This window comes from Cherax quadricarinatus, chromosome 21, assembly GCF_038502225.1.
Source record: "Cherax quadricarinatus isolate ZL_2023a chromosome 21, ASM3850222v1, whole genome shotgun sequence".
NCBI lineage: Eukaryota > Metazoa > Arthropoda > Malacostraca > Decapoda > Parastacidae > Cherax > Cherax quadricarinatus.
In genome coordinates this window covers 3,177,862-3,205,285 of record NC_091312.1, presented here as the reverse complement: position 1 = coordinate 3,205,285, position 27,424 = coordinate 3,177,862, and the positions used below count along the sequence as shown (strand labels likewise).

General features: G+C 42.9%; 1 protein-coding gene across 3 annotated transcripts in view; it reads right to left on the bottom strand.

Annotated features, from left to right (window-relative positions):
• Positions 1–27,424, bottom strand: part of LOC128689061 (max-interacting protein 1-like) — a 1,113,127-nt gene that overhangs the window by 398,861 nt on the left and 686,842 nt on the right. For all 3 annotated transcript variants that reach the window (XM_070087111.1, XM_070087114.1, XM_070087112.1), the window contains one exon: positions 15,993–16,032. In XM_070087111.1, coding sequence (XP_069943212.1) covers positions 15,993–16,032 — 40 coding nt within the window. The remainder of the gene's footprint in view (positions 1–15,992; positions 16,033–27,424) is intronic.

The window sequence follows — 27,424 nt, the reverse complement described above, 5'->3', positions numbered from 1 at the left end:
CTTAGCGTCTATGACGGTACTTGGGAATTTGTTCCACTCATCCACAACTCTATTACCAAACCAGTGCTTTCATATATCCTTCCTGAATCTGAATTTTTTAAATTTAAAGCCATTGCTGCGAGTCCTGTCTATGTTAGATATTTTTAGCACGCCATTTACATCCCCTTTATTAATTCCTGTTTTCCATTTATACACCTCAATCATATCCCCCCTAATTCTACACCTTTCGAGAGAGTGCTGATTCAGGGCCCTCAGTCTACCCTCATAGGGAAGATTTCTGATACATGGGATCATCTTTGTCATCCTCCTTTGTACGTTTTCCAGAGCATTTACATCCATTCTGCAATACGGTGACCAGAACTGAGCAGCATAGTCTAAATGAGGCCTAACCAAGGATATATAGAATTGAAGAACAACCTAAGGACTTCTATTATTTATACTTCTTGCTATGAAGCCAAGGATTCTGTTAGCTTTATTGCGAACACTAATGCACTGTTGTCTTGGTTTTAGATTACTGCTAACCAGAACTCCTAAATCCCTTTCGCAATCCGTAATATTAAGATCTACATTATTGAGTTTATATGTGGCATGGTTATTTTCCTGTCCAACATTTAGAATTTTGCATTTGTCTATATTAAACTGCATCTGCCACTTCTCCGACCACTGCATCAGTCTATTCAAATCATCCTGGAGTGCACTAATGTTCTCATTAGTATGAATTGGACGGCCTATTTTGGTGTCATCAGTAAATTTCCTTATGTCGCTATTTATTCCCTCATCTACGTCGTTTATGTAGATTGTGAACAACAAGGGACCCAACACTGACCCCTATTGAACACCGCTTGTGACGTGCCCCCATTTTGATTTCTCCCCATTTATGTAAACTCTCTGCTGCCTATTCGTCAACCATGCCTTAACCCAGGAAAAAATTTCTCCTATTCCGTGTGACTTAAGTTTTCTCAACAGCCTCTGATGTGGAATTCTATCGAAAGCCTTACTGAAGTCCACATACACAATATCATATTCAATACCATGATCTACCTCCTTAAATACCTTAGTGAAGAAAGTTAGTAAATTCGTAAGACAGGAACGCCCCTTTGTAAAACCGTGTTGAGATTCATTAATCAATTTATGCCTTTCGAGATGGCTACGAATTGCTTCGGCAATTATTGATTCCATAAATTTTCCCACTATGGAGGTAAGGCTTATTGGTCTATAGTTCGAAGCTAAAGACCTGTCACCTGCCTTGTAAATAGGTATTACATTTGCCATTTTCCATTTATCAGGCACTATGTCAGTTGGTAGTGATATGTTGAAAAGATTAGCCAAAGGTGTGCTAAGTTCCTCTTTACATACCTTTAACACCCTTGCAAACAGTTCATCAGGGCCTGGGGATTTGTTAGGTTTTAATTTCTCTATTTGTCTGAGAACCATATCACTAATTTATTTATTTATACAGTATGGCAGAATAATGTGAAGTGACACACAGTCACACACAACAAGTATAGCAAACCCCAGAGATAGTATGGTAATGACTGAAATAACTGCTTATTTGAACAAGGTATTCACATTTAAAGGCTGTATCCTATATACTTTTGTTCAATACCTGCAAAAGACCTGTGACTTCACATGGGAAGTCAGCAGGAGCTAAGTCTTTTTCTTCCACTGGTGGGTAAGACGGACTCTTCCTGAGGGAAATAACTCCAACCCACTGGTCCAGCGACAACTCGTCCCAAACTCGAACAGGATACAGGTAGTGAACAAGGTCTATAAGGAGACGAATACTCTAACCAGCAGTATTTGCAAGAAAAATACGAATCTTACCATCATGTACAATGTGCTAGGACAGTTTGGCGAAGATAAACTTTTATCCTTCACGAATCACCATCGAGAACTACATGATGACCACCTGAAACACGAGGCACAACAACCAACACTGTGTGAGTGCACTATCCATAATAGAGACTCCTCTCTGTAGACTGCCCAAGAGAAGGCATGGCCTGTTTCAAGTAGTTGCCCTCCGGCAAGACGTCCCTTGTAGAGCAACCACTACATGAACTATCAACCATCGTCGGAATAGTCCTAGTGCCTCAGGCTATCTGAGCGTTCTCTGATACCTGAGACAACTATATACTATCCTGTGAGAGACAGGTTGTGGAATCGGGTTTGCAGACGGAAAATACAATATCACCAGTGCCTGACTGCTTGGTTACCTTATTAGGAAATGTACAAGTCTTCAAGGACGTGATCCAATCCTTATACTCAGATGCCGTACGGCAAATCTCAGAATCAAGCTGGTATCACCAGAGTGGAACGAACAAATCGCAAGTTCAAGCAAGCCACTGAAATGGGTCAAACACAATGTGCAGCTCGCGCATTACGAAATCCCACAAGATCACCAGGAAACTTGCTCTGGTCTACAGCTAGAAAGGATACAATGAAATCTCGAACCTGGATAGAAAAGGTAAGAGAAATCTGGCCTCAGACATGAGCAGAACCAGTCACTCCACTGAATGTGGTAATACGAGTAAGTTCTAAAATAAACAATTTTCACTTACGCTCCTAAGTCCATGAACACATGGTAGAGGTGCATCGATATCTTCATTCCTACGTGCAACGATGTGAAAGTTTTCAAAGCTAAAGCAAAACATATGCAACACCTAGGAATCTAGAGGATATTATTATATTCAATAATTTTGCCTTGGTAGTTATGCTGAAGAATTCTACCTCGGTATGAGTATTAGTCCTATCCAGTATCAGTGCTTGGTGTGAGTAATCTTGTTCTACTCTAGCGCTGGGAACATAGTAGTTTCGACTCTGGTCGTAATGCCACATATTCAACTTGCCCCACGTATTTTTTCCGTGTTTTCGTGTGCCTGTTTAAGTGTCCATATAAGCAGTTTTTATTTATCTATGCAAATAGTCTTTTTTATAGTCTTTCCATATCATAATTTTTTTGCTGTCTATATATTTAAAGTTAAAGGCGCCTCTCGTTGAAAAAATGGCGATTCAAGTTCACAACGCTGTTTTTATTCCTCACAGTGAAGTCTTGCATATTTTTTAATGGTGGAACCAACATTCATACTTAGCATACCCACGTATTTCCTGGAGGTGGTAGTATTTACATTTCTTTCCATATCTGCATGTTCCAGTTGCATAATGTTTACATATTTTGAGCACTGTGATGACTGCGTCTGCCACAGTTTCTGCTCTGTTGTCAGCCTTTTATCTGATTCTCTCTCTCTCTCTCTCTCTCTCTGATTTCCGTATTTTTTCGTCATTCCCAACACAACACAGCACTACAAAGATACAAAGAAGCATAACATAATACAACGTAGCGAAGTTCAACACAACATAGGATTACACACTGAATCATAACACCAAAGAACACGACCTGACAACATACAACCCCCCCCCCACCTCCTCACTCACCAGAACAACGAGTTCTCACCCACAGAAACCGCGAAATCAGCACAACTACGAAATATTAAATAACATCATCAACCTCACAAAAAATCACACCAAGCCTGTGTATGTTTGTGACATACCACATCGTTAAATCTACAAAACATAAACAAAATTTACAAAAACTACATCAAACCTTGGAAAAGGCACATCAAAAGGCCTACGAAAATCACGGAAAACCTATAAGGCCCACACAAAACTTACAAGAAATTATACAATAACCACAATGTCAAACTTAAAAAATACCAAAAACACTACAAGAACAAAAATCAACTCGTATTAATGTTGGTAGAATTACCGACGATATGTTATGCAAAAGAACATATGTGCAACTAATGCGACATTTTGTTGTGGGAACGTTTCGCTCTCCAGAAGCTTTATCAAGCCATTACAAATAATACATGGACTCAGAGGGTATATACAGGCTTTAGAGTGAGCTGTAAGGCAGAAGTAGTAGTGGTAATAATACTGGCAAAATTGTTTACCCTCACCCATTTTAATGTTACCCAAGCAGTAGCTCTAACAACCATATGTATTAATACTACTACTACTACTACTACCACCACCACAAGTATTACTACTACTACTACTACCATCACTAGTATTACTACTGCAACTTTTACCACGATTATATTGTGCCTTACACCTCACGCTAAAGCCTATATATACCCTCTGTGTCCAAGTATTGTTTGTAACGGCTTGATAAAGCTCATGGAGAGTGAAATGTTGCCACAATAAAATGTCGTTTCAGCTGCACTTGTGTTTTTTTACTTAAAAATTGAATCTAAAAGCTTCCAGGAAGTGCCAGATCAACTAGGCTGTGATGGCTGTGTGGACCAGCGGGCCGCTGACAGTTATAGCCTGGTTCAACAGACATTCAACAAGGAAGTTTGATCAAAGGCACAATTAAAACGGCAGAAAAGAACTCAAAATCGGTCACAGGCATATCTACACAAAACCTACAAAAAGCACACAACAGCTACAACTTCCATCATAGCACTAAACGCACAAAAGACTACAAGACAGTATCCACCCTGTTAAGTCTAGCCTAGGATATTTTAACGGGTTGGACTGTTAAGCCAGAGAAAAGCTGCAATCAAATGACCAAAAGTTCCAGTGAGCGGGGTCGTCATATCATTAAGACAATCGCCAGGAAAACAAAAATCCCATTTCTCCAAAGAAACAAACCAGCAGCAGCAGCAGCAGCATGAGAGGAGAGAGCAGCAGACGGCAGCCAGAGGGAGGGAGGCAAGACATCGTCAAGAAGTGCCAGATAAGCGAGAGCCACGAGACCAAGGAGACCCAGCCAGCGAGCCTCGCCGACTTTTACGAGTTCTCCGATGGACCAAATGGCTTCTGCTTGACGGTCCCCTTTTTTCATTAAACTTTTGTAATTGGATGAGTAAGAGGCTGAACAGTAGAGCATTTTGTGATTGAACGGGGATGCTTCGGCGCGGGCAGAGGGCTTTGACCTTGCTCTAGGGTACAAACGTGTTATTTCAAGAGGGAAGAAGAGGGAAGGGAGACGGGCATTCCCCATATTCTCACATAAATCCCAAAACCTTGGTGTCAAAGCCACTTTGCGTTCTTATCTGTAAGGAATTAATAGGGAAGTAACTTGCTAACAGTTAGGTAATAAACAACTAGTAATTTAGTAGATGGTAACCTTAATAATAATCCGAGTTATCACCAGTAGAACTGTTAGCCTGCATGAACTAGCCAAAATGAATAAAGGTAATAGCTTACTTAATTTGATAATAGATAAGATTATTCTATGTCCTCTAGAAATGCATTAAACAAATGTCCCTAGATACACCAGAGGGAGGTGTTCCTCGTCCTGTGTTATATCTTGTATCAATCTTCTTCTGAATGCTCTAACCACCTCACCTAAACACACCTGTAAGCAATGCTGATGATAGGACAGCACAACAGTGCTATAGAAAACAATGCATAACTTTATTAATGTTCAAGCAAAACGTAATCTGAAAGAATTCATCATATTTGAGTTTAAGACTGACATAAGCACACACGCACGCACGCACGCACACACGCACACACGCACACACGCACACACACACACACACACACACACACACACACACACCCACACACACAGACACACAGACGAATGTAGATGAACTGCAGTTTACCACAAATGCTAACGCTATAGTTAGTAGCGGGTTTGTAAGCAATCTCATAGGATGTGATGACGGCCTGATGGTCAACACATACTTCATGAGAGATATAAATAAAGTTGAAAAGATCAGTGGAATTGAAGAAGAGTCTGTGTGGGGTGTGTCCGATACCTTGTTCGTGTGGGGAGTGTGGTGGAAACCATGCTTGTGTGGGGTAAAACTGATACCTTGTATGTGGGTGTGTGTGGCTGATACCTTGACAACAGAGAGCAGGAAGCTATCTAAGACAGCATCCTGCTTGCTAGTGAAGGTCCCACACTCTCCTGCGGTCGTGTACCAGCTACTAATATGGCTTCCCACCCCCAATCACCAAACCAACCCATTCTTCAACCTGTTCTCGCACCAAGAGTGATCAATGGTCAGATTTGAAAGTCTTTTTTTTACGCTTGGCCACCTCCTTGTTTATTTATGGTTAAAATGCGTTTAAATATGTTTATGTATGCTAATCTAACTTAACCCTACCTAGCGTAACCTAAAATAAAAGAGTATTTATATGTTTGCAGGAAGCGTTAAGAAACTGACGCTCGGAAAATGTGCAAAGGTCTGCAACGAGATTAGTCACAGAACTAAAGCGTATGAGCTGAGGAGTGGTTAAAGAAGCTAAACTTAATGACAGCAGATAAGGAAAACGGGGTGACATGATAACTACTTACAAAATACCGAAAAACTGAGAGGATGGACAGGGACAGGTTGTTTGAGAGGGCACAGTTGGAAGACAGAAACATGAGTCAGGGATGTTGGGAAATATTTTTCAGCCTCAGAGTGTCAGGAAGTGGAATGACTCGGGCAGCTAAGTGGTCGAGGCAGGATCCATACATAGTTTAAAGAATAGGTATGAGAGAGCTCACGAAGCCAGGAGTGAATCCAATGAAGACCAGTTTGGCAGGCAGTGTCAGGAGCTGTAAATCGATCCTTGCAACCATAATAAAGGTGAGTACAAAAAGTGAAAGCAGACACACACACACACACACACACACACACACACACACACACACACACACACACACACACACATTTACATCCATACCTACCGCCGGTCAACAACAATAAGCTGATACGTATGTGGTTGTGACCAACAATTAACTGACACGCTGTGGTCATGAGCGACTAGTCAACAACAATCAGCCGACATGTAGTGGTTGTGACTGATCAACAATAATCAACTGAGAGGTTGTGGCTGTGAGTGACAGTTTTATGCACTAGCCGCCATATCTTACCAAACAGTGTGAACTCTCATAAGAAGGCCCCATTTAATGCTAATACCTAGAGTTTACCTGGAGAGGGTTTCGGGGATCAACGCCCCCGCGGCCCGGTCTGTGACCAGGCCTCATAGTGGATCAGGGCCTGATCAACCAGGCTGTTACTGTTGGCCGCACGTAAACCTACGTACCAACCACAGCCCGGCTGATCAGGTGCCAGTCAAAAGCCTTCTTGAGACAGCGAGGGATCTATTGGTAATCCCCCCTTATGCCGGGAGGTAGTTGAACAGTCTTGGGCCCCTGACACTTACTGTGTTGTCTCTGCATATATGAAGGCAGCGTGCATGTGCTATGTATATTTGAAGGTAGTGTGTATGAGCTGACTGTGCATATCTGAAGGCAGTGTGTATGGGTTTACTGTGTATTGTTTGATCCAGGGGAAGGAGATCAGAGTCCCAGGAAACTATCAGTGAAATCTCTCATCTTGCCAGATACTTGGCAACATCACTGAGTTCATTCATCCTTGGTAAGCTTATCACCACATTACTCAACCTAGCCTTAATTTACCACATCAATGATGAGTAAGACACATGTACAATGTAGGTATCTTCAGTGCCAAAGCGTTTCGCCTGTACAGCAGACTACAGTCAAATACAGGCTAATATACCACCGGGGACTGTAGTAGTAGTTTGACGTCATCAACCTTCGTACGAGGTACTCAGTCCCTCAATTTATTACTACGTCAATTTTTTAACGTAGTACGCAACGTTAATTCCTCAACGTTTATAGGTCTTTTTTAAATCTTATTTTGCGGTAGACCGCGTTACATTAGGTTAGGCTGGTTTAGGCCGAGCAGAATACGAAAAACGAATATTTACACAAAAATAAGAGTATTAAAAACAGGCTGTTGAGAAAAAATAAGAGTATTAAAAACAGGCTGTTGAGAAAAAATAAGAGTATTAAAAACAGGCTGTTGAGAAAAAATAAGAGTATTAAAAACAGGCTGTTGAGAAAAAATAAGAGTATTAAAAACAGACACTTGCGGTGCGAGAATGAGTTGCATTATTAGTCCTTTTCAAGAGTCTCGTACCTACAGGACTGACCTTTGCTTAAGCTAAACTTATTTAGACTATTTACCAAAATTATCCCAGGTAAAATAATCTAATCTAGTATTATTGCCAAAATTATCCTATAACCGAACTGGACTGAAAATTCATGACATTTCATTAAATCATTTGTGTATTTCTCTCAGATTTCTGTAAATCTGGGCATATATGTGGGTTCAACTCTCCCTCCCTCCCTCCCTCTCCCACTCTCTCTCTGTGCATCATCGACACCACTAGTGCGCGCATTAATGCGTTTTAACGAGGTTTGGTAACCAATTTTATGAGTGAATAAAGATAGAGAGTGGATTTTATGGGTGGACGCTGACAAGTTCGGCACGCCATAACACCATGTTGAAAACCACCAAGAATGGTGGACTAAACCAACATATATACTAGTGGTTCCACGTTACCTGTACCAATGTTAAGTGCTAGTGATTCCACGCTACGTGTAGTAGCGTTAAGAGTGCGACGCCTGTAGTGCCAGAGAGTTCATAATAGCGGGTAATGTATAGCACTTCGTCCTTCGTTCAGTAATTCTTGTGAAAAACGGATTTACTTCGCGTAGGCCACTAACAGGTTGCCATCTGTGAAGCATATTTACTCGAGTCAGGGAGGTCACCACAGTGTCAGGGAGGTCACTACAATGTAAGGGAGGCCATCAGTCACAGCAAAGATCACCACAGTGTCAGGGAGGTCATCAATCACAGCAGAGGTCACCACATTGTCTGAAAGTTCACCAGAATGTTAGAGGTCAGTCACAGCAAAGGTCACCACAATGAGGGAGGTCATCACAATCAGTGATGTCATCTGCCACAGCAGAAGTCACCACAATCAAGGAGGTCACCTGCCAAAGAGGTCACCACAATCAGGGAGGTCACCTGCCACAGCACAGGTCACCACAATCAGGGAGGTCACCTGCCACAGCACAGGTCACCACAATCAGGGAGGTCACCTGCCACAGCACAGGTCACCACAATCAGGGAGGTCACCTGCCACAGCACAGGTCACCACAATCAGGGAAATCACCTGCCACAACAGAGGTCACCACAATCAGGGAGGTCACCTGCCACAGCAGAGGTCATCACAATCAGAAAGGCCACTTGTCACAGCATAGGTCACCACAGAGAAGTGGTCAATCACTTGTGTATAACTTAACTCCTCTTTAACACATAAACCATTTAAATCACCTCTATTCCACCACACCATTCCATTCTGGAACACCGTCCATCATACCATTCCCTCCTGGTTGCCTTCCATCATACCACTCCATCCTGGAACACCTTCCATCATGCCATTTCATCCTGGAACACCTTCCATCATACCATTCCATCCTGGAACACCTTCCATCATACCATTCCATCTTGGAACACCTTCCATCACATTATTCCATCCTGGAGCACCTTCCATCACATTATTCTATCCTGGAACACCTTCCATCATACCATTCCATCTTGGAATACCTTCCATCACATTATTCCATCCTGGAACACCTTCCATCACATTATTCTATCCTGGAACACCTTCCATCACATTAGGGAAGACCAGGGCTAGTTGGCACACTTTTTACATTTTCGGTGATAAAAAAAAAACAGCAAACGATTTTAGTAATTTTATACTTCCAGTCAAAAATATAAATCTTCCTCTAACTTTTCATGAAATAAAAAAATAATTTTCTCTCGAAACAAAAGCACAGCATTCTTTAGAAAAAAATATTTCACGCGTGCCAACATGCCCCATGCACGGGGTAAGTTGGCACACACTATGGGGCAAGTTGTCACAGCAAATAGCAATAGTAAATAAGTAATATGTAACAGTAAGTTTAGATACTGATTATTTATGTTTCATTTCAAGAATATTCAGTTCCAAAGAAACTTAAAAATGTTTTCTTAATAAAATAAAATTAATATCCATACTTCTCGTGGTTTGCTTTTGGAAAAAGGACCCATACATACCAAACACAGACTGTCCTCTTCATCTGAACTTTCCTCGTCACTATGAACACGTTTTGATTTCTTTGATTGTTTCTTCTTTGCTTCTTTTGATATCATTTCCAGTGTCTTTTTCACTGGCGTGTCAGTCAAAATGGCAGAGGAGCGTTTCCTCCTGTTCATTCCACTTCTCTTCCTGGGACCAGCTTTATGCAATGGCCTCAGTTCTTCGGGAGTTGGGGCTTTCTTCCCACAGAGTCCAGAAGTAGAGGGTCTTGGTTCATTCTTATCTTGAAGGTGAGAAACATTATGAACAAGATTTTGACTGGACTGTTGCGATCAGACTTCGTAGTGTGTCATTTCCGTCTGAGTTATCACTTAAATTTGTCGCAGGCTGAAACACTTGCGTTTCTTGTTGATCTTCCTGTGCCAATTTGCCCTATTTTTGTTGAGCCAACTTGCCCCAACTATACCAATGTTCGTAAACAAATGGTTTTAGTGTATATTAATAAATCTAATATAAACCGTTTCATGGGTAAACAATCCTTAAACCCTAAGTTAAATCATGGCTAAATTGGATATTTCTCATCTATAAACCCATACATGTTACAGCAAACAATATAAGCGAATGATAATTTACTTACCGGCATCAAAATCACAGTTTTCCCCAATCCAGTTAAGTACTGCAACCTCGTGGTATGGTAGCTTGTTGGTGAGTGAGGAAGCACCTGGTGATCCTATGATGTGTCAAATTACCCCTGTTGCCAACTAGCCCCGGTCTCCACTATTCCATCCTGGAACACCTTCCATCACCTTATTCCATCCTGGAACACCTTCCATCACATTCTATCCTGGAACACCTTCCATCACCTTATTCCATCCTGGAACACCTTCCATCACATTATTCTATCCTGGAACACCTTCCATCACATTATTCCATCCTGGAACACCTTCCATCACATTATTCTATCCTGGAACACCTTCCATCACATTATTCTATCCTGGAACACCTTCCATCACATTATTCTATCCTGGAACACCTTCCATCACATTATTCCATCCTGGAACACCTTTCATCACATTATTCCATCCCGGAACCCCTTCCAACACATTATTCCATCCTGGTACACCTTCCATCACATTATTCCATCCCGGAACACCTTCCATCATACTATTCCATCCTGGAACACCTTCCATCACATTATTCTATCCTGGAACACCTTCCATCACATTATTCCATCCTGGAACACCTTCCATCACATTATTTCATCCCGGAACCCCTTCCATCACATTGTTCCATCCTGGAACACCTTCCATCACATTATTCCATCCCGGAACACCTTCCATCACATTATTCTATCCTGGAACACCTTCCATCACGTTATTCCATCCTGGAACACCTTCCATCACACCATTCCATCCCGGAACACCTTCCATCACATTATTCCATCCTGGTACACCTTCTATCACATTATTCCATCCCGGAACACCTTTCATCACATTACACCATCCTGGAACACCTTCTATCACACCATCCTGGAATACTTTCCATCACATCATCCTGGAACACTTTCCATAGCACTATTCCATCCTGGATCGCCTTCCATCATACTCCTAAGAAAAATAAAAAGATAAGCTTAATCGAGATAGAAGATTATCTTACAAAAAAAAATGAAAAGATTGATTAAATGTAAGAAACCAAATTCGGGTCCAAGACCAAGTATATGTAATCAAACTCCCTGGTCACTTCTGCAGTCACTTCTCATCTGGCGTTGGACTTTTGAACTTCACCGCCTCGGGTGGGTAACTTCATCGCCTCGGGTGGGTAACTTCATCGCCTCGGGTGGGTAACATCACCGCCTCGGGTGGGTAACTTCACCGCCTCGGGTGGGTAACATCATCGCCTCGGGTGGGTAACTTCACCGCCTCGGGTGGGTAACATCACCGCCTCGGGTAGGTAACTTCACCGCGTCGGGTAGGTAACTTCACCGCGTCGGGTGGGTAACTTCACCGCCTCGGGTGGGTAACATCACCGCCTCGGGGGGAAGGGTAGGGGGGGAGGGGGGGAGGGTAGGGGGGAGGGGGGGAGGGTAGGGGGGAGGGGGGAGGTAACTTCACTGACTCAGGCAGGTTTTCTTATGCTTTATTACGGAACCGAAATATTTTGCCAAAAATGTTGCTACTTCACTCCAGTTTACTGCCAACTGAGGTCGACGCCCCAGCTGGTCCACCGCACCAGCTGGTATGCCGCACCAGCTGGTATGCCGCTACCATTGGTTATTCGTGGTTAACTATATGGAAATTATATATATATATATATATATATATATTCCTGGTAGATCAAAGACGATCAACCAGACTGTTCCTGCTGGCTGCCCGCAGTCCAACGTACGAACCACAGCCCGGCTGGTTAGGAACTATTGGGGTCTACTAGAAATCCCTTCTTATATATGGTGGGAGGCTCTTGAATAGTCTTGGGCCCCTTACATTTACTATGCCATCTTTAAGTACACACTGTATCCCTGCTGTTCATCGGTGGTATCTTACACCGTCTGCCCAGCCTCTTCCTTTCGTAAGGTGTGATTTCTATACGCAGATTTGCGACCAATTCCTCTACAATTTTCAAGGTGTAAACTACGTATCTTTTCTTGCCTTCGTTCCAGGAGGTGCACGTCAAGAAACTTCAAACGTTCCCAGTCATTTAGATGCTTGACTGAATTTATACGAGAAGGATCTCTGAACATTCTCTAGATCTGCAATTTCGGCTACCTAAAGGAGGGCTATTAGTGTAGATCAGTATTTCTGCCTACATAGAACAAGCGACTTAAAAAGGATCATCAGTGGCTTGGCATCCCGTGTTTTGAAGGTTTTTATTATCCATCATTTTCCTCGAGGTTGTGAAAATACTGTTGTGATACTTGAAAGTGAAGTCTTTTGGTATTATCACTTGTAAGTCCTTCACGATAGTTTTCTCCCTGATTTGTGATTAAAATTAGTTTTGTACTCCGTTACAGTTTTTGTTTCCTAAAATGTTCTATAACGGACTAAATGAAATTTGTCCCCAGTAACCATCATTCTCTTTTTTTTGCGGCCAACTGTAAGATTTGATTTATATCAGTTTGGAGATGTACTGTGTCCTCGAGAGATGTCAGTCTCATGCAGGTCACCACAGCACCAGGGAGGACGCCATACTACCAGGCAGGTCATTACATTACCAAGGAGGTCATCCACAACAAGAGTACCTGGCTAAACATGGTCATCACTACTGCTACAAAAAAAAAACAGAAAACAACACTGTAAAGTTAAGTTTTGGGCAGAGTATACTTATATTTGTAGTGAGAAGAGTGTTACTTGGAAGTACGGTTAGCGTAAAAGGTAAACACGAACGTGGTGAATGGTAACGATGACACAGCAACAGCAGCAGATACAGCAACAATGGCAGCAACAACAGTGACAGCCATGGTAACAGTGGTAGCAACGTTTTCAACAACAGCAAGAGTGGTACTGACAGCAGCGACTGCAACAATGGTAGCAACAGCAGCATCAACAGCAACCGTGATATCAACAGAAACACTGGCATCAACAGCAACCGTAGTAACAACAGCGAGTGTGGTAGCGACAGAAACAATGGCATCATCAGCAACAGTGATATCAACAGAAACACTGGCATCATCAGCAACAGTGGTAGCAACAGTAGCGCACCAAGTAGGCTTGACAAACCAATTCAGAAAGTATTCACGGTGCCAAAAATAGTCAAGGTTAAATAGGTCCACAATGATTTATGCAAGCGCTGCGCCTCGAAAATCCTCGCACTTTCACATATAAATTAAAATTTTCTGCCGAGTCAAAACTGGGATATGTCAGGGATAAAATATGATAACATAATTCGAAAAGATAAAGAACCGGATTTCAAGCGAAAAATAAATATAAACCCGCTGTTACGAGAACATTACACACACAAAAAAAACACACAGGAAGTATTTCTTCAGTCGTCAGGAAGTGGAATAGCCTAGCAAGTGATGTAGTGGAGGCAGGAACCATACACAGCTTTAAGACGAGGTATGACAAAACTCGGGGAGCAGAGAGAGAGAGAGAGGACCAAGTAGCGATCAGTGAAGAGACGGGGCCAGGAGCTGAGTCCCGATCCCTGCAACCATAATTAGGTGAGTACAATTAGGTGAGTGCACATACGCGCGCGCGCGCACACACACACACACACACACACACACAAACACACACAGAAATAATTATGCACAGGTAAGAAGGGAGGCCCAACGACAGTACGAAAATGACAGCAGCGAAAGCTAAATCTGACCCAAAGCTATTGTATAGCCGCATCAGGAGGAAAACAACAGTCAAGGACCAGGTAATCAGGCTGAGGAAGGAAGGAGGGAAGACCACAGGAAACGACCGTGAAGTATGTGAGGAACTCAACATAACATTTAAAGAAGTGTTCACAGAGGAGATAGAAGAGACTCCAGAAAGACGGAGAAGTGTGGTACACCATCAACTGTTGGATACAATACATACAACCGAGGAAGAAGTGAAGAGGCTGCTAAGCGAGCTAGATACCTCAAAGGCAATAGGGAGTCGAGGCGCTATGTGTACCACTAACAACAATCAACACATCTATTGAAACAGGGCGACTACCTGAGGTATGGAAGACAGCCAATGTAGTCCCAATTTTTTAAAAAGGAGACAGACACGAAGCATTAAACTACAGACCAGTGTCACTGATATGTATACTATGCAAAGTCATGGAGAAGATTATCAGAAGAGTGGTGGAGTACCTAGAAATGAATAAGCTTAACAACAGCCAGCACGGTTTCAGGGACGGGAAATCCTGTGTCACAAACCTACTGGAGTTCTATGACAGGGTGACAGCAGTAAGACCAGAGAGAGAGAGAGGGGTAGGTAGAATGAGTCTTCTTGGACTGTAAGAAGGCGTTTGATACAGTTCCACACAAGAGATTAGTGGAAAAGCTGGAGGACCAGGCAGGGATAACAGGGAAAGCACTGCAATGGATTAGGGAATACCTGTCAGGAAGACAACAACGAGTCATGGTACGTGGCGAGGTGTCAGAGTGGGCGCCTGTAATGAGCGGGGTTCCACAGGGGTTAGTCCTAGGGGCGGTGCTGTTTCTGGTATTTGTGAACGACACGACGGAAGGAATAGACTCAGAAGTGTCCCTGTTTGCAGATGATGTGAAATTGATGAAAAGAATTCAATCGGACGAGGACCAGGAAGAACTACAAAGGGATCTTGGCAGATTGCAGACCTGGTGCAGCAACTGGCTTCTGGAGTTCAACCCCACGAAGTGCAAAGAAGACTGCAGACGGAGTGCAGTCTAGGGGGCCAGAGACTACACACCTCACTCAAGGAAAAGGATCTTGGGGTGAGTTTAACACCGGACGCATCTCCTGAGGCGCACATCAACCAAATAACTGCTGCAGCATATATATATATATATATATATATATATATATATATATATATATATATATATATATATATATATATATATATATATATATATATATATATAACCAGTTTGAAACCCACACCTAGCCAAGCACGTAAGGAAACTAAAGAAAGTGCAGAGGTTTGCAGCAATACTAGCCCCGGAGCTAAGGGGCATGCCTTACGAGGAGAGGTTAAGGGAAACTGACCTGACGACACTGGAGGACAGGAGAGATGAGGGGATATGACAACGACATATAAAATACTGAGAGGAATCGACAAGGTGGACACAGAGACAATGTTTCAGAGATGGGACACAGCAACAAGGGGTCACAGTAGGAAGTTGAAGACGCAGATGAATCACAGGGATGTTAGGAAGTCTTTCTTCAGTTACTGTTGTCAGGAAGTGGAATAGTCTGAGAAGTGATGTAGTAGCGGCAGGATCTATACATAGCTTTAAGAAGAGGTATGATAAAACTCATAGAGCAGGAAGAGTGATCTAGTAGCGATCAGTGAAGAGGCGGGGCCAGGAGTTGTGAATTGACCCCTGCAACCACAACTAGGTGAGTACACACACGCACGCAGGCCACACTTACATACTTTTACGTGTGCCTCACAAACCATGGAGAGAGACTTACCTGGTCAACACCTGGGGTACATCAATACGAAGTGTCGTACCTGCAACACAAGACATTAATTACTACACTCGCATTATCAATGACACAAACTTAACTAAAAATGACACCTTAAAGAATCTTATAGGTAAATACATGTTAACCACGAATAAGATTCCTGATTTGATGGAATCAAACTGAAAGACCAACCCACCATGATGTGTCATTTGACACACACCAAGCTGTGGTAACAACAGTGTGCCTAATCAAGAGTTCACTAGGGAAGTGTGATAACAGACAAAGACATGCATCAAGAAACTACATGTGCATCATGGTAAGAAGTGTACACTGAGTCATGGAGGGACAAATGTACACTGAGTCACACAGGGATAACAAGAGTGTACTGTATGTGGTGTTTCATGCCAGCATCAACAACCCATTAACATTTCCACTTGCTGACCTGTGCGAGCTTGAATTTTTTTGACCCGGTTGATTTGTACTGCTCATGGAGTGTGAAGTCATATCACTACTGTTAGTACAAAGCAGAGGCTAGGAAAGCATATGAGTAGTGGCGAGTTAGTCTCGACTCACCTACGCTAGAGGTGACGTCTTCAGAGAGAGGAGAAGCTGTGGTTGTTGAAAACAAGAGAAGAGCGAGAGGTGTTTGGAGGCTAAACCTGTGAGAGGTATTACGAACACAGGAACAAATAAAAGGCCTGTAGTACTGGCCGTAAGTAAAGCTCCCGAGCAAGGAACAAGCCACAAGAATAAAGGCAGAGGTAAACACCAAAGATATCGTTTTTGGGTGTCAGTATATTCCCCACTACCATTATTTACAATATGTCCAGAGTGCGGTAGAACAGCAAGGTAGGCAGATACCATACGAATTAGAGTAATAATGAGAAGACCAAAGAGAGTTCACTCCCTGCTACTGGCTTATAACTCATACCAGTGAAACCAATACTTGTGCTCAGCCTGCTAGTGGGTGACTGACTCCAGGTAGGGGTATAAATATGACATCAATTAGGCTGAAGTCAACCTCTCACCCAACTGGTTGATATATTAACCTGGCAGCCAACCAGCACGACTGGGGGTCCCTACAGCCGCACGGCCATAACTGCCAGTTTACCTGGTACAGAGGAAATGCAAAAAGTGGTTGTGTGATGAATTGTAACGTACTCGCGGCGCACACAAGTGGTTTTTAATGGGAAAGGAGGGTAGGTGTAACTGAAGCACTCTCAGACTGATCACCAAAGTGTGTGCCATACTAATTTTGTGAGTGTCGTTCTCCAAACTGTGAGATTCTGTGAGTGTCGATCTCCCACCATTCTGTGAGTGTAGTCCCCTCAAGGAAGGTTCCTTGATGTTGGTGAGGGGCTCTTGATTTAGGGAATTGGATCTGTGCTCCAGTTCCCCGAATTAAGCCTGAATGCCTTCCACATCCCCCCCCCCTAGGCGCTGTATAATCCTCCGGGTTTAGCGCTTCCCCCTTGATTATAATAATAATGTCAGCGTAGTTATCCTACCTGTAGGATTCTGAGAGTGTCATTCTCCCAACTGTAAGATTCGCATACCCCGTTCTCCTTTGAGAAAGATAGATATCTTATTCTCTCCTTAGCCACAGTTCCATTAATTTTCCAGGTCCCCCGTTATTAAGATCTACTGGTGTGTATGCGTGTATGCAATACAAGTGATAAATAAATTTCTGTATATACCTGTATTCAATACAAGTGGTCAATAAACATCATTTTAGTTGAGAATTATCCCCAGGAAGTATTTCTTCGAAAACATTTATTGAAGTGTATTAAGTGGGTTACTTAGGTGTATTAAGTGGGTTACTTAGGTGTATTAAGTGGGTTACTTAGGTGTATTAAGTGGGTTACTTAGGTGTATTAAGTGGGTTACTTAGGTGTATTAAGTGATTTACTCAGAGCAAAAGTGAAAAACCTCTTTTCAATGGGTAGATAAAGCGCTCAGATAATTCCCGTTTTATAATGAGGAAGTTGAAAATTCTGGGTACACTTAAGTGGGTTATGAAGTGGTATGTCCTAAGTAATTTTGCCTAGAGAAATGGGGAGGCTCATTCTCCCCCCCCCCCCTCCCAGTTACGACGCTTGCGCTGATTCACAGAACAAGTATGCAGAGTCCTGGTAGTATAAGTGTACACTGAGTCATAGAAGTGTAAGAAGTGTACACAGTCTCAGAAGCAAAGTGTACGCTTAGTCATGGGGGTACAGCAGTCATGGATGTACAACAATGCGTCATGGATTCACAACACCGCGTCACGGACTCACAACACCGCGTCACGGACTCACAACACCGCGTCACGGACTCACAACACCGCGTCACGGACTCACAACACCGTGTCACGGACTCACAACACCGTGTCACGGACTAACAACACCGCGTCACGGACTCACAACACCGCGTCACGGACTCACAACACTGCATCACGGACTCACAACACTGCATCACGGACTCACAACACCGCGTCACGGACTCACAACACCGCATCACGGACTCACAACACTGCATCACAGACTCACAACACCGCATCACGGACTCACAACACCGCGTCACGGACTCACAACACTGCATCACGGACTCACAACACCGCGTCACGGACTCAACACACCGTCACGGACTAACAACACTGCATCACGGACTAATGACACTGCATCACGGACTCACAACACCACGTCACGGACTCAACACTGCATCACGGACTAACAACACTGCATCACGGACTAACAACACTGCATCACGGACTCACAACACTGCGTCACGGACACAGTACATAACTGCTACCGTCTACAAGAAAGACTAAGCGACTTAAATACAAATCTACTTAACTTCTGTAATTAAGTTCAAATAATGAGAGTGAGAAATATATTTTAATAAACGTAATTATAATTATATTACTTACGAGGCTGCCAGAGATTAATAGTGGCATTGAGAGGGGTTTATAAGAGGTTCAAGAGGTTTAATAATGGGATGGTGAGGGGTTTCATAATGGGTTTTACAAGGGTTTCATAATGGGTTTTACAAGGGTTTTACAATGGAGTTTTACAAGGGGTTTATAATGGGATTTTACGAGGGTTTTATAATGGTGTTTGCAAGGGTTTTATAATATGACTCAAGAAATCGTAATGACACGATTGCAAACAAACCATAAAAGGGTGGGGTTAGAACCCGCGATCAGTCTTAAAACTCCAGACCGTCGTGTTAGCCGCTAGGCCAGCTAGCTTCAATATGATTAATCCAACTAGGTATGGTTTTATAATAGGGTTTTACAAGGGTTTGATAATGGGTGGCTTAAGGGGGGCTTAGTTTAAGAGGTTTTATGATGGAGCATTGCATCCTCCACCTCACCACAAAACCTTCACTATCATCCTCCACCTCACCAAAAAACCTTCACTATCATCCTCCACCTCACCACACAACCTTCACTATCATCCTCCACCTCACCACAAAACCTTCACTATCATCCTCCACCTCACCACAAAACCTTCACTATCATCCTCCACTCACCACACAACCTTCACTATCATCCTCCACCTCACCACAAAACCTTCACTATCATCCTCCACTCACCACACAACCTTCACTATCATCCTCCACCTCACCACAAAACCTTCACTATCATCCTCCACTCACCACACAACCTTCACTATCATCCTCCACCTCACCAAACAACCTTCACTATCATCCTCCACTCACCACACAACCTTCACTATCATCCTCCACTCACCACACAACCTTCACTATCATCCTCCACTCACCACACAACCTTCACTATCATCCTCCACTCACCACACAACCTTCACTATCATCCTCCACTCACCACACAACCTTCACTATCATCCTCCACTTCAACACACAACCTTCACTATCATTCTACACCTCACCACACAACCTTCACTATCATCCTCCACCTCACCACACAATCTTCACTATCATCCTCACTCACCACACAATCATCCTCCACTCACCACACAACCTTCACTATCATCCTCCACTTCAACACACAACCTTCACTATCATTCTCCACCTCACCACACAACCTTCACTATCATTCTCCACCTCACCACACAACCTTCACTATCATCCTCCACCTCACCACACAACCTTCACTATCATCCTACACCTCACCACACAACCTTCACTATCCTACACCTCACAACACAACCTTCATTATCATCCTCCACCTCACCACACAACCTTCACTATCATCCTACACCTCACCACACAACCTTCACTATCATCCTCCACCTCACCAAACAACCTTCACTATCATCCTCCACTCACCACACAACCTTCACTATCATCCTCCACTCACCACACAACCTTCACTATCATCCTCCACTCACCACACAACCTTCACTATCATCCTCCACTTCAACACACAACCTTCACTATCATCCTACACCTCACCACACAACCTTCACTATCATCCTCCACCTCACCACACAACCTTCACTATCATCCTCCACCTCACCACACAACCTTCACTATCATCCTCCACCTCACCACACAACCTTCACTATCATCCTCCACCTCACCACACAACCTTCACTATCATCCTCCACCTCACCACACAACCTTCACTATCATCCTCCACCTCACCACACAACCTTCACTATCATCCTACACCTCACCACACAACCTTCACTATCATCCTCCACCTCACCACAAAACCTTCACTATCATCCTCCACCTCACCACACAACCTTCACTATCATGATCCACCTCACCACACAACCTTCACTATCATCCTCCACCTCCCTCTCCAAGTCATTACATTATATCCATAAACTAATTATCCATAATAATCCCCTCAATCAATTTATCAAATATAATATTTGTATCAATACTGAATAACGACCCACTGGAACAGTCTTTCCAGGACACCAGCTACTTAACGCAGGTACTTCCCTAGTCGTACCAGCTTACACCACTGGTTAGTAGAGAAGCTTGTAGTACCGGTGGTGCGAACTGGTAGTACCGGTGTAAACTGGTAGTACCGGGGGTGTAAACTGGTAGTACTGGTGTGAATTGGTAGAACCGGTGGTATGAACTGGTAATACTAGTAGTATGAACTGGCAGCACTGGTGTGAACTGGTAGTGCCAGTGGTATGAACTGGTAGTGTGAACTGGTAGTACCTGTGGTGTGAACTGGTAGCACCGGTGGTGTGAACTGGTAGCACTGGTGGTGTGAACTGGTAGCACTGGTGGTGTGAACTGGTAGTATTGGTGGTACCGGTGGTGTAAACTGGTAGTATCGGTGTAAACTGGCAGTACAGGGTGTGAACTGGTAGTACTGGTGGTAAGAACTGGTAGTACCGGTGGTGGGAACTGGTAGTAGTACTGGTGGTATGAACTGGTAGTATCGGTGGTATGAACTGGTAGTACCGGTGGTGTAAACTGGTAGTGCTGGCGATGCAAAATTGTGGTGTAGACTGGTGCTACCATCACTTCCTCTTTCTAATCACCACTATAGTTCAACAACCACTCTCCATTACCATGCCACTAAAGCACCAATCACCATCATAATACGCCATCATTTTATAGCTGCATCACGGTCACCATCCCATTAATCATCTATACATAACCTTGTGTATAACCACGCAGCCTGTCACTGCCACAGTGCCACCAGTTAGTCAACACCTCGCCCATTACCCCACCACCACAACACCCGGAACCACCCACACCACACCACCTCTGTCAGTGGTATGTTACTTGTGTACGTTGAATCTATTACTGGTGTCACGACGAAGAGATGTGAAAATCAGGTAGTCACTGAAAGCTCATCGACGGTGACCTGTAAGAGTTCAAACCTCGGCTCCACCTGTGGGCACAGTCAGTCACAATGTAGACATCACACTGATAGGATATGGATGACTAACCTCTCGACCATCTGCCTAATAAACCACAAGCAGAGCAGTTGTGTATTTCTCCAACGTCTCCATTACATTTCACGAACGCACCGTACAATACCACCACCACAATACCATCCTTCACAACAACCACCTTCACCACAACACCCCTCACCACCGCAACATCCACCACAACACCAACTACCACAACCCTTACCACCACCACGCCAACATAGACCCAAGAGGCGACGGATCTGAATGGGGATTTAGTGGCTCAGGAGCCAAATTCAATAGAGCTGTAAATCTTATTTCTGGAAGACGAAGCATACCTGACGGCAAGCTGATACTAGCACAGGCAGAGAAGAAAGGAAGAGGGGAAAGAAAATGCAGGAGGACCAGGGGCAAGGAGGAGGAGGAAGAGAATGAGAATTATTCTGAAGGGGAAAGAGGAGGAAAAGAAAGAGGAAGTTAAAGGTAGGAAAGTGTAGCAAATAGGATGGGTGACGAAGGTAAAAAAAAAAAAGGTAAAGGAATGAGACGAAGATGAATAAATAAATGACAGTAGAATGGGAGTGGCGATTGTGCAGAATAAGAAGGTTTATTATGCTAACAAAGATGTGCGGCTGCATTACTCTACTGAGGGAATGAAACCTAGCTGTGTTTCCCTGTCATATTCCCTCACACATGATGGGTTTCGTACATCAAGTAATGATAAGTGTCAGCCTGAGCTGGGAAACTTCAGCACAACAATAAGGATCTATGGCGTCAGTAGCTTCGGCAGTTTCAAAGCTTTAATTCCAGCAGAGCTGGAGTTACTGTTACTTGGAAACTGCCGTCTCTCAAAATAGTGTATCCCACACACAGGACAGGTGGTGGTGGGAGGGACGGAACAATTACAGTTAGTGGTAGAAAGGATGAAACAAGGATTGATAGAGGTAGCTAAGACAGGTAAATTAAACAGGAGATTAATTCTGCCAACAGGCGGACACCCTCACTAGGTCTGACTAACCACCACAGAGCCACTAGACCTGACAGCTTTCCCCAAACCACTGAACGAGATACTGGAAGACCAGTGGCAGGTGCGGCAATCCTTGATAATGGGCGAGGAGAAAGTACAATTAGCGTATACACTAAGCACTAACATCTATAGTATAGTTATTTTTCTATGGGACAATGCAGAGCAGTTAGTGTAAACGATCCTTCAGTGCACACAAACACAACTGACTGAAAGTCACAATATATAAAATGACTGAAGCAATGTTAGGTAACTTTAATATGAAGTCGGTATTCCATAGCTTGCTTGATCAACTAAATACAAAGTATTATATTTGTGCATGAAGTCCCAGTGTCTGTTAAGGAAAATTTCTTCCTATAGGGCACCATATTTTGGCCGCGTTAAGCTACAACCCCAGGATAAATATTACTTTATTGACAGTTACTATAATTGATTTATTGATGTTATTTAAGGTTATTAGAACTCAGGTTTGGGTTGGACGTTGTTACAAGTGCATACTGCATCTACGCCCATGGTTAAGGCTACACACTGTAGCCTTAACCATGGGTGCAGATGCAGTGTGCACATTTAACCATGGGCGTAGATGCATTGTGTAGCCTTAACCATAAGTGTAGATGCAGTGTGTAGCCTTAACCATGGGCGTAGATACACTGCATCTACACCCATGGTTAAGGCTACATACTGCGTCTACGCCCATGGTTAAAGGTACACACTGTATCTACGCCCAACCATGAGTTTTTTAAGGTTATTTATCACAGTGTTTGATTTTGAGTAGGTTATTTTCAACCTAACATTTACCAAGAACTAATGGTTGAAAAAAACAGGAATAAATGTTTAAAATTGCAAACGCATACCTTCACATTATTTACTTTTGATTCCACAGTTGAGTGAATGGCTCGAACAGGCGTAACAAGACAGGTAGAACGATATTTTCCAATGGAATTAACTTCCCATGCAACGCGAGTACAGAGCACAGCTTCTCGTGAAGGCATCTTGATCCGTCTTGTTTTAATTCGCATCATGTGTGATGAACATGGCAGGTACAGCCACTGTGTGCTGGGACACGCAAGATTGTGTCACCGAGGATAAAACACCAGGAATTACACACTGGCGATTTAAACCGGTATTTCATTCATGAAAATCAACAGCAAGAGAAAAACCTACACGAGAAACCAGACATCAAAAACAAAGGAAAAACGGCAAAAACATTTGACTGTAACAACAGAAGTGAAGCGGACAAAAAAAAAGCACCAGCGTCGAGCGACAAAGCGCGAGTACTCTTGCGCAACACTAGTAGTTAGTGTCTTTGGTGACGTGTAGCAACAACTACTGTAAAGTAAAAGGACACAAGTGTAACTAATGTGACATTTTATTGTGGCAACGTTTCGCTCTCCAGGAGCTTTGTCAAGCCGGCTTGACAAAGCTCCTGGAGAGCGAAACGTTGCCACAATAAAATGTCACATTAGTTACACTTGTGTCCTTTTACTTTACATATTGTCGGTAATTCTACCAGCATATATGCAACAACAATACTACCATTAACAGTAATAACACCAGCAATAGCAACAACTCTAGCAGCAGCAACACCTCCAGCAGCAGTAATATCACAAGCAGAAGCAGCAGCATGAACAACAGTAGTAGTAGCAGCAGCAACAACAGCATAAACAACAGTAGTTGCAGCAACACAAGCTATGGCAACAACCCCAGCAGCAGCAACATAACAGTAATAGCAGCAGGAGCAGCAGTGGGTGTCACTGCACCTACGGTAAACTAGTTATTACAGAGACAAAAGCCCTAGCAACAGCAACAGTGGTATCCAGACAACAAAGACTCCCCGCTACCTGATCAAGCAGCTCGCTATCACGAGGGATGGCACGACACAAAAACTTCAGAAGGGGAGACTAAAACAGTGTATCTGCCAGCACACACGTCAAAAGAGTATCTGACAACGACACCTCTAACGTGACAACTCTAGATGAGGCTTAACAATATAATGCCATACTTTAGGTGGAAATCAAACATGATAGGGTTCGCATCATGGTGCGGGAGATAGGAGAGTATACTACAGGACAAAACCAACATACTTTAGCTTGTCTTGTGCGACTGACACATAACAAGAATGAAACGTATATCAGTTTACATACATATAAAGGAGGATGGAATATAGAGGACGAAGAAAGGGTCTCCTTACAAGTGCTTAAGGAGAGGGGAAGGTATTAGGGAATGAAATAAATGCCCGACAATTGTAATTATATTATCAAAAATTTTAGATTTTGCCCCTAGGGGCGAGTTGGGGCAGGTCCATTCATCCTGTGAGTGAACGTACCAACACTGTACGATAATACCGCTATTATCGAACTGAAGAAAATACTGCGTAACTTAGTAGAGGTCACACAGTGCATGGAGACTGAAAGGTAATAAGATCCCATTCAAGTGAGAGAAGGACAACTCGAATTCCTTGGATAAAGAACCTCTCACAAATATCAAGGAACCTGGGTTGGCATTGATTATGTCCTGTAGTAATTTGTTCTGCATACACACCTGCCACGTACACAGGTGAACATTGCACACCTCCCTCTATACTCTTCTATATCAACCTTTAACATAAAAAACGTTTAATCTAACCTTATTATTATTATTATTAAAGATTCGCCGGTATTCTCTCGGCCCGGGCCTTTTCCAAGTGGTGGCCCGGCCTTGGCTCCCTCTTTAGGGAGTGTCTGAGACCTAAGTCTCCCATGGGAGGAGGCACAAGTACCTCCTCATCTTTGGGACCAACTGTCCCCAGGCCTAGCCACAAGCTAGGCCTCTCTGGTCTGCCATCCCCGCCCCAAGGGGGCTAATGGGAATGATAGTTTTGTGAGCTGTAAGCTCGGGCTCAGGCACCTACCCTACCCTAGAAGGGTTAGGCATGGTGTCGATCGGATTAACCTTATTGTGACGATTGAATTCGTCTTTTAGGTTGTTAATTTGTCTTTACTTTCACGTTCGCTCGCAGGATGAGTGGTGCTGCCCAATTAATTCGTCCCTCCAGAGGCAAAATCTAAAATGTAAATCTTATAATCTGGCGCGATGTTTCTCAAAACCTGCAGTCTCTATTGTCTTGCTGTGCTCTCATTCACGTCGATTCAGTCGACTAATCAGCTCTCTCATTCTCTGCGATATTCACATGAGATGATTTCAGAAGTGATCAAGGTCCAAGAACCGAAACGTTTTCTAATAAACATGAGATGACACCCCCACAAACTCCACGAGTATTTTGTATTTTTCTAATTTTTGTATATTGCATTCTACAATACTGCTAGCGACATTTCTGGAGTCTCGACTAATATCGAGCCCGAAAATGAAACTGAGTTGATTCTTTGTTTCCTTACAATCTCAGGGGTCAATTTAAGGGCAACTCATTCAGAGTTGACGATAACTAATCCTGAAGTCTTAGAAACGCACCAAGATGTCTGACAAACTTTTGGTTTTTAAGTGCAGTAATGGTCGCTGCGACACCAAGACTGTCAAGAACTAGTGATTCACGGGTGTCTGCTGGAAACTTCCATCAAATTCACTGCTGATAATGGCTAAGTATTCACTCTTCATAACAATGAGCTATATCTATGACTTCCTCATTTCTAGTCTAATTACTTCTAACATTTTCTAACTTTCCTACTGTAAGAGACGCCTTTTCATGTCCTCCTTCATGACAACTCTTTATGAACTTCATAATAATCTAGCAAATCAGCAGTTCCATTTTTCCAACCTCTCTCGATACTGCCATTTATTGAGAATTTAATCGCTATGATACGCATTTAACTGTCTTAATCTGTCAATAATGGACGGTACATTCAGTTAATCATTCGCTTGAACAATAGCACTTCCAAGTCTGCGCATGATTATTCTCAGTTTGGTAAAGTATCTTCAAGAGAAGAACACCGCTTTTTGACAACTATGAACAGAATCATTCTTGACATTCTGGGATAAAAAAAATAATGTAAATTTTACTTGCGCCAACATTTGGAAACTATATTAATATTTCACTATTATCTACAATGATTCAAAAATTATGGAATACCTCGTGAATAAATATATTTGTTAAGTTTGGATACTCTTAATGCCTGTAAAACTGAAATAATGGTATTTTTGTGGAGTTAATAAGCGCATATATGCTCTGCAGTTAATTAAATATTGTAGGACAAAGGTTCCTCTTTATTTACCATATTACGAGAAAAACAATCAGTAACAAATATATTAGTTTGCCATTTGTCAGCTAAAATTAAAATTAAGATCTAAATCGTCAAAATATAAATTGGGCCAATATACTGTACGTGTGTGGAGGGCTTGAGTATATATAGAAAATTATAATATGAATTGTTAGTTGACCCACAGAAGAAAATTTCACACAAATTGTCTTCCAGAATAAAGGAGATGAACTAGACACTGACCGACGCCGCAGCACAACCAATAATTTACTAAGGAATTAAGAAGGATCAAAGTAGTGAGGGAGAGCAATGATGAAGTCACACTACCCAAGCTTCTGGAGTGGCACTTAACACAAGCAGTATGGTAGGAAGACT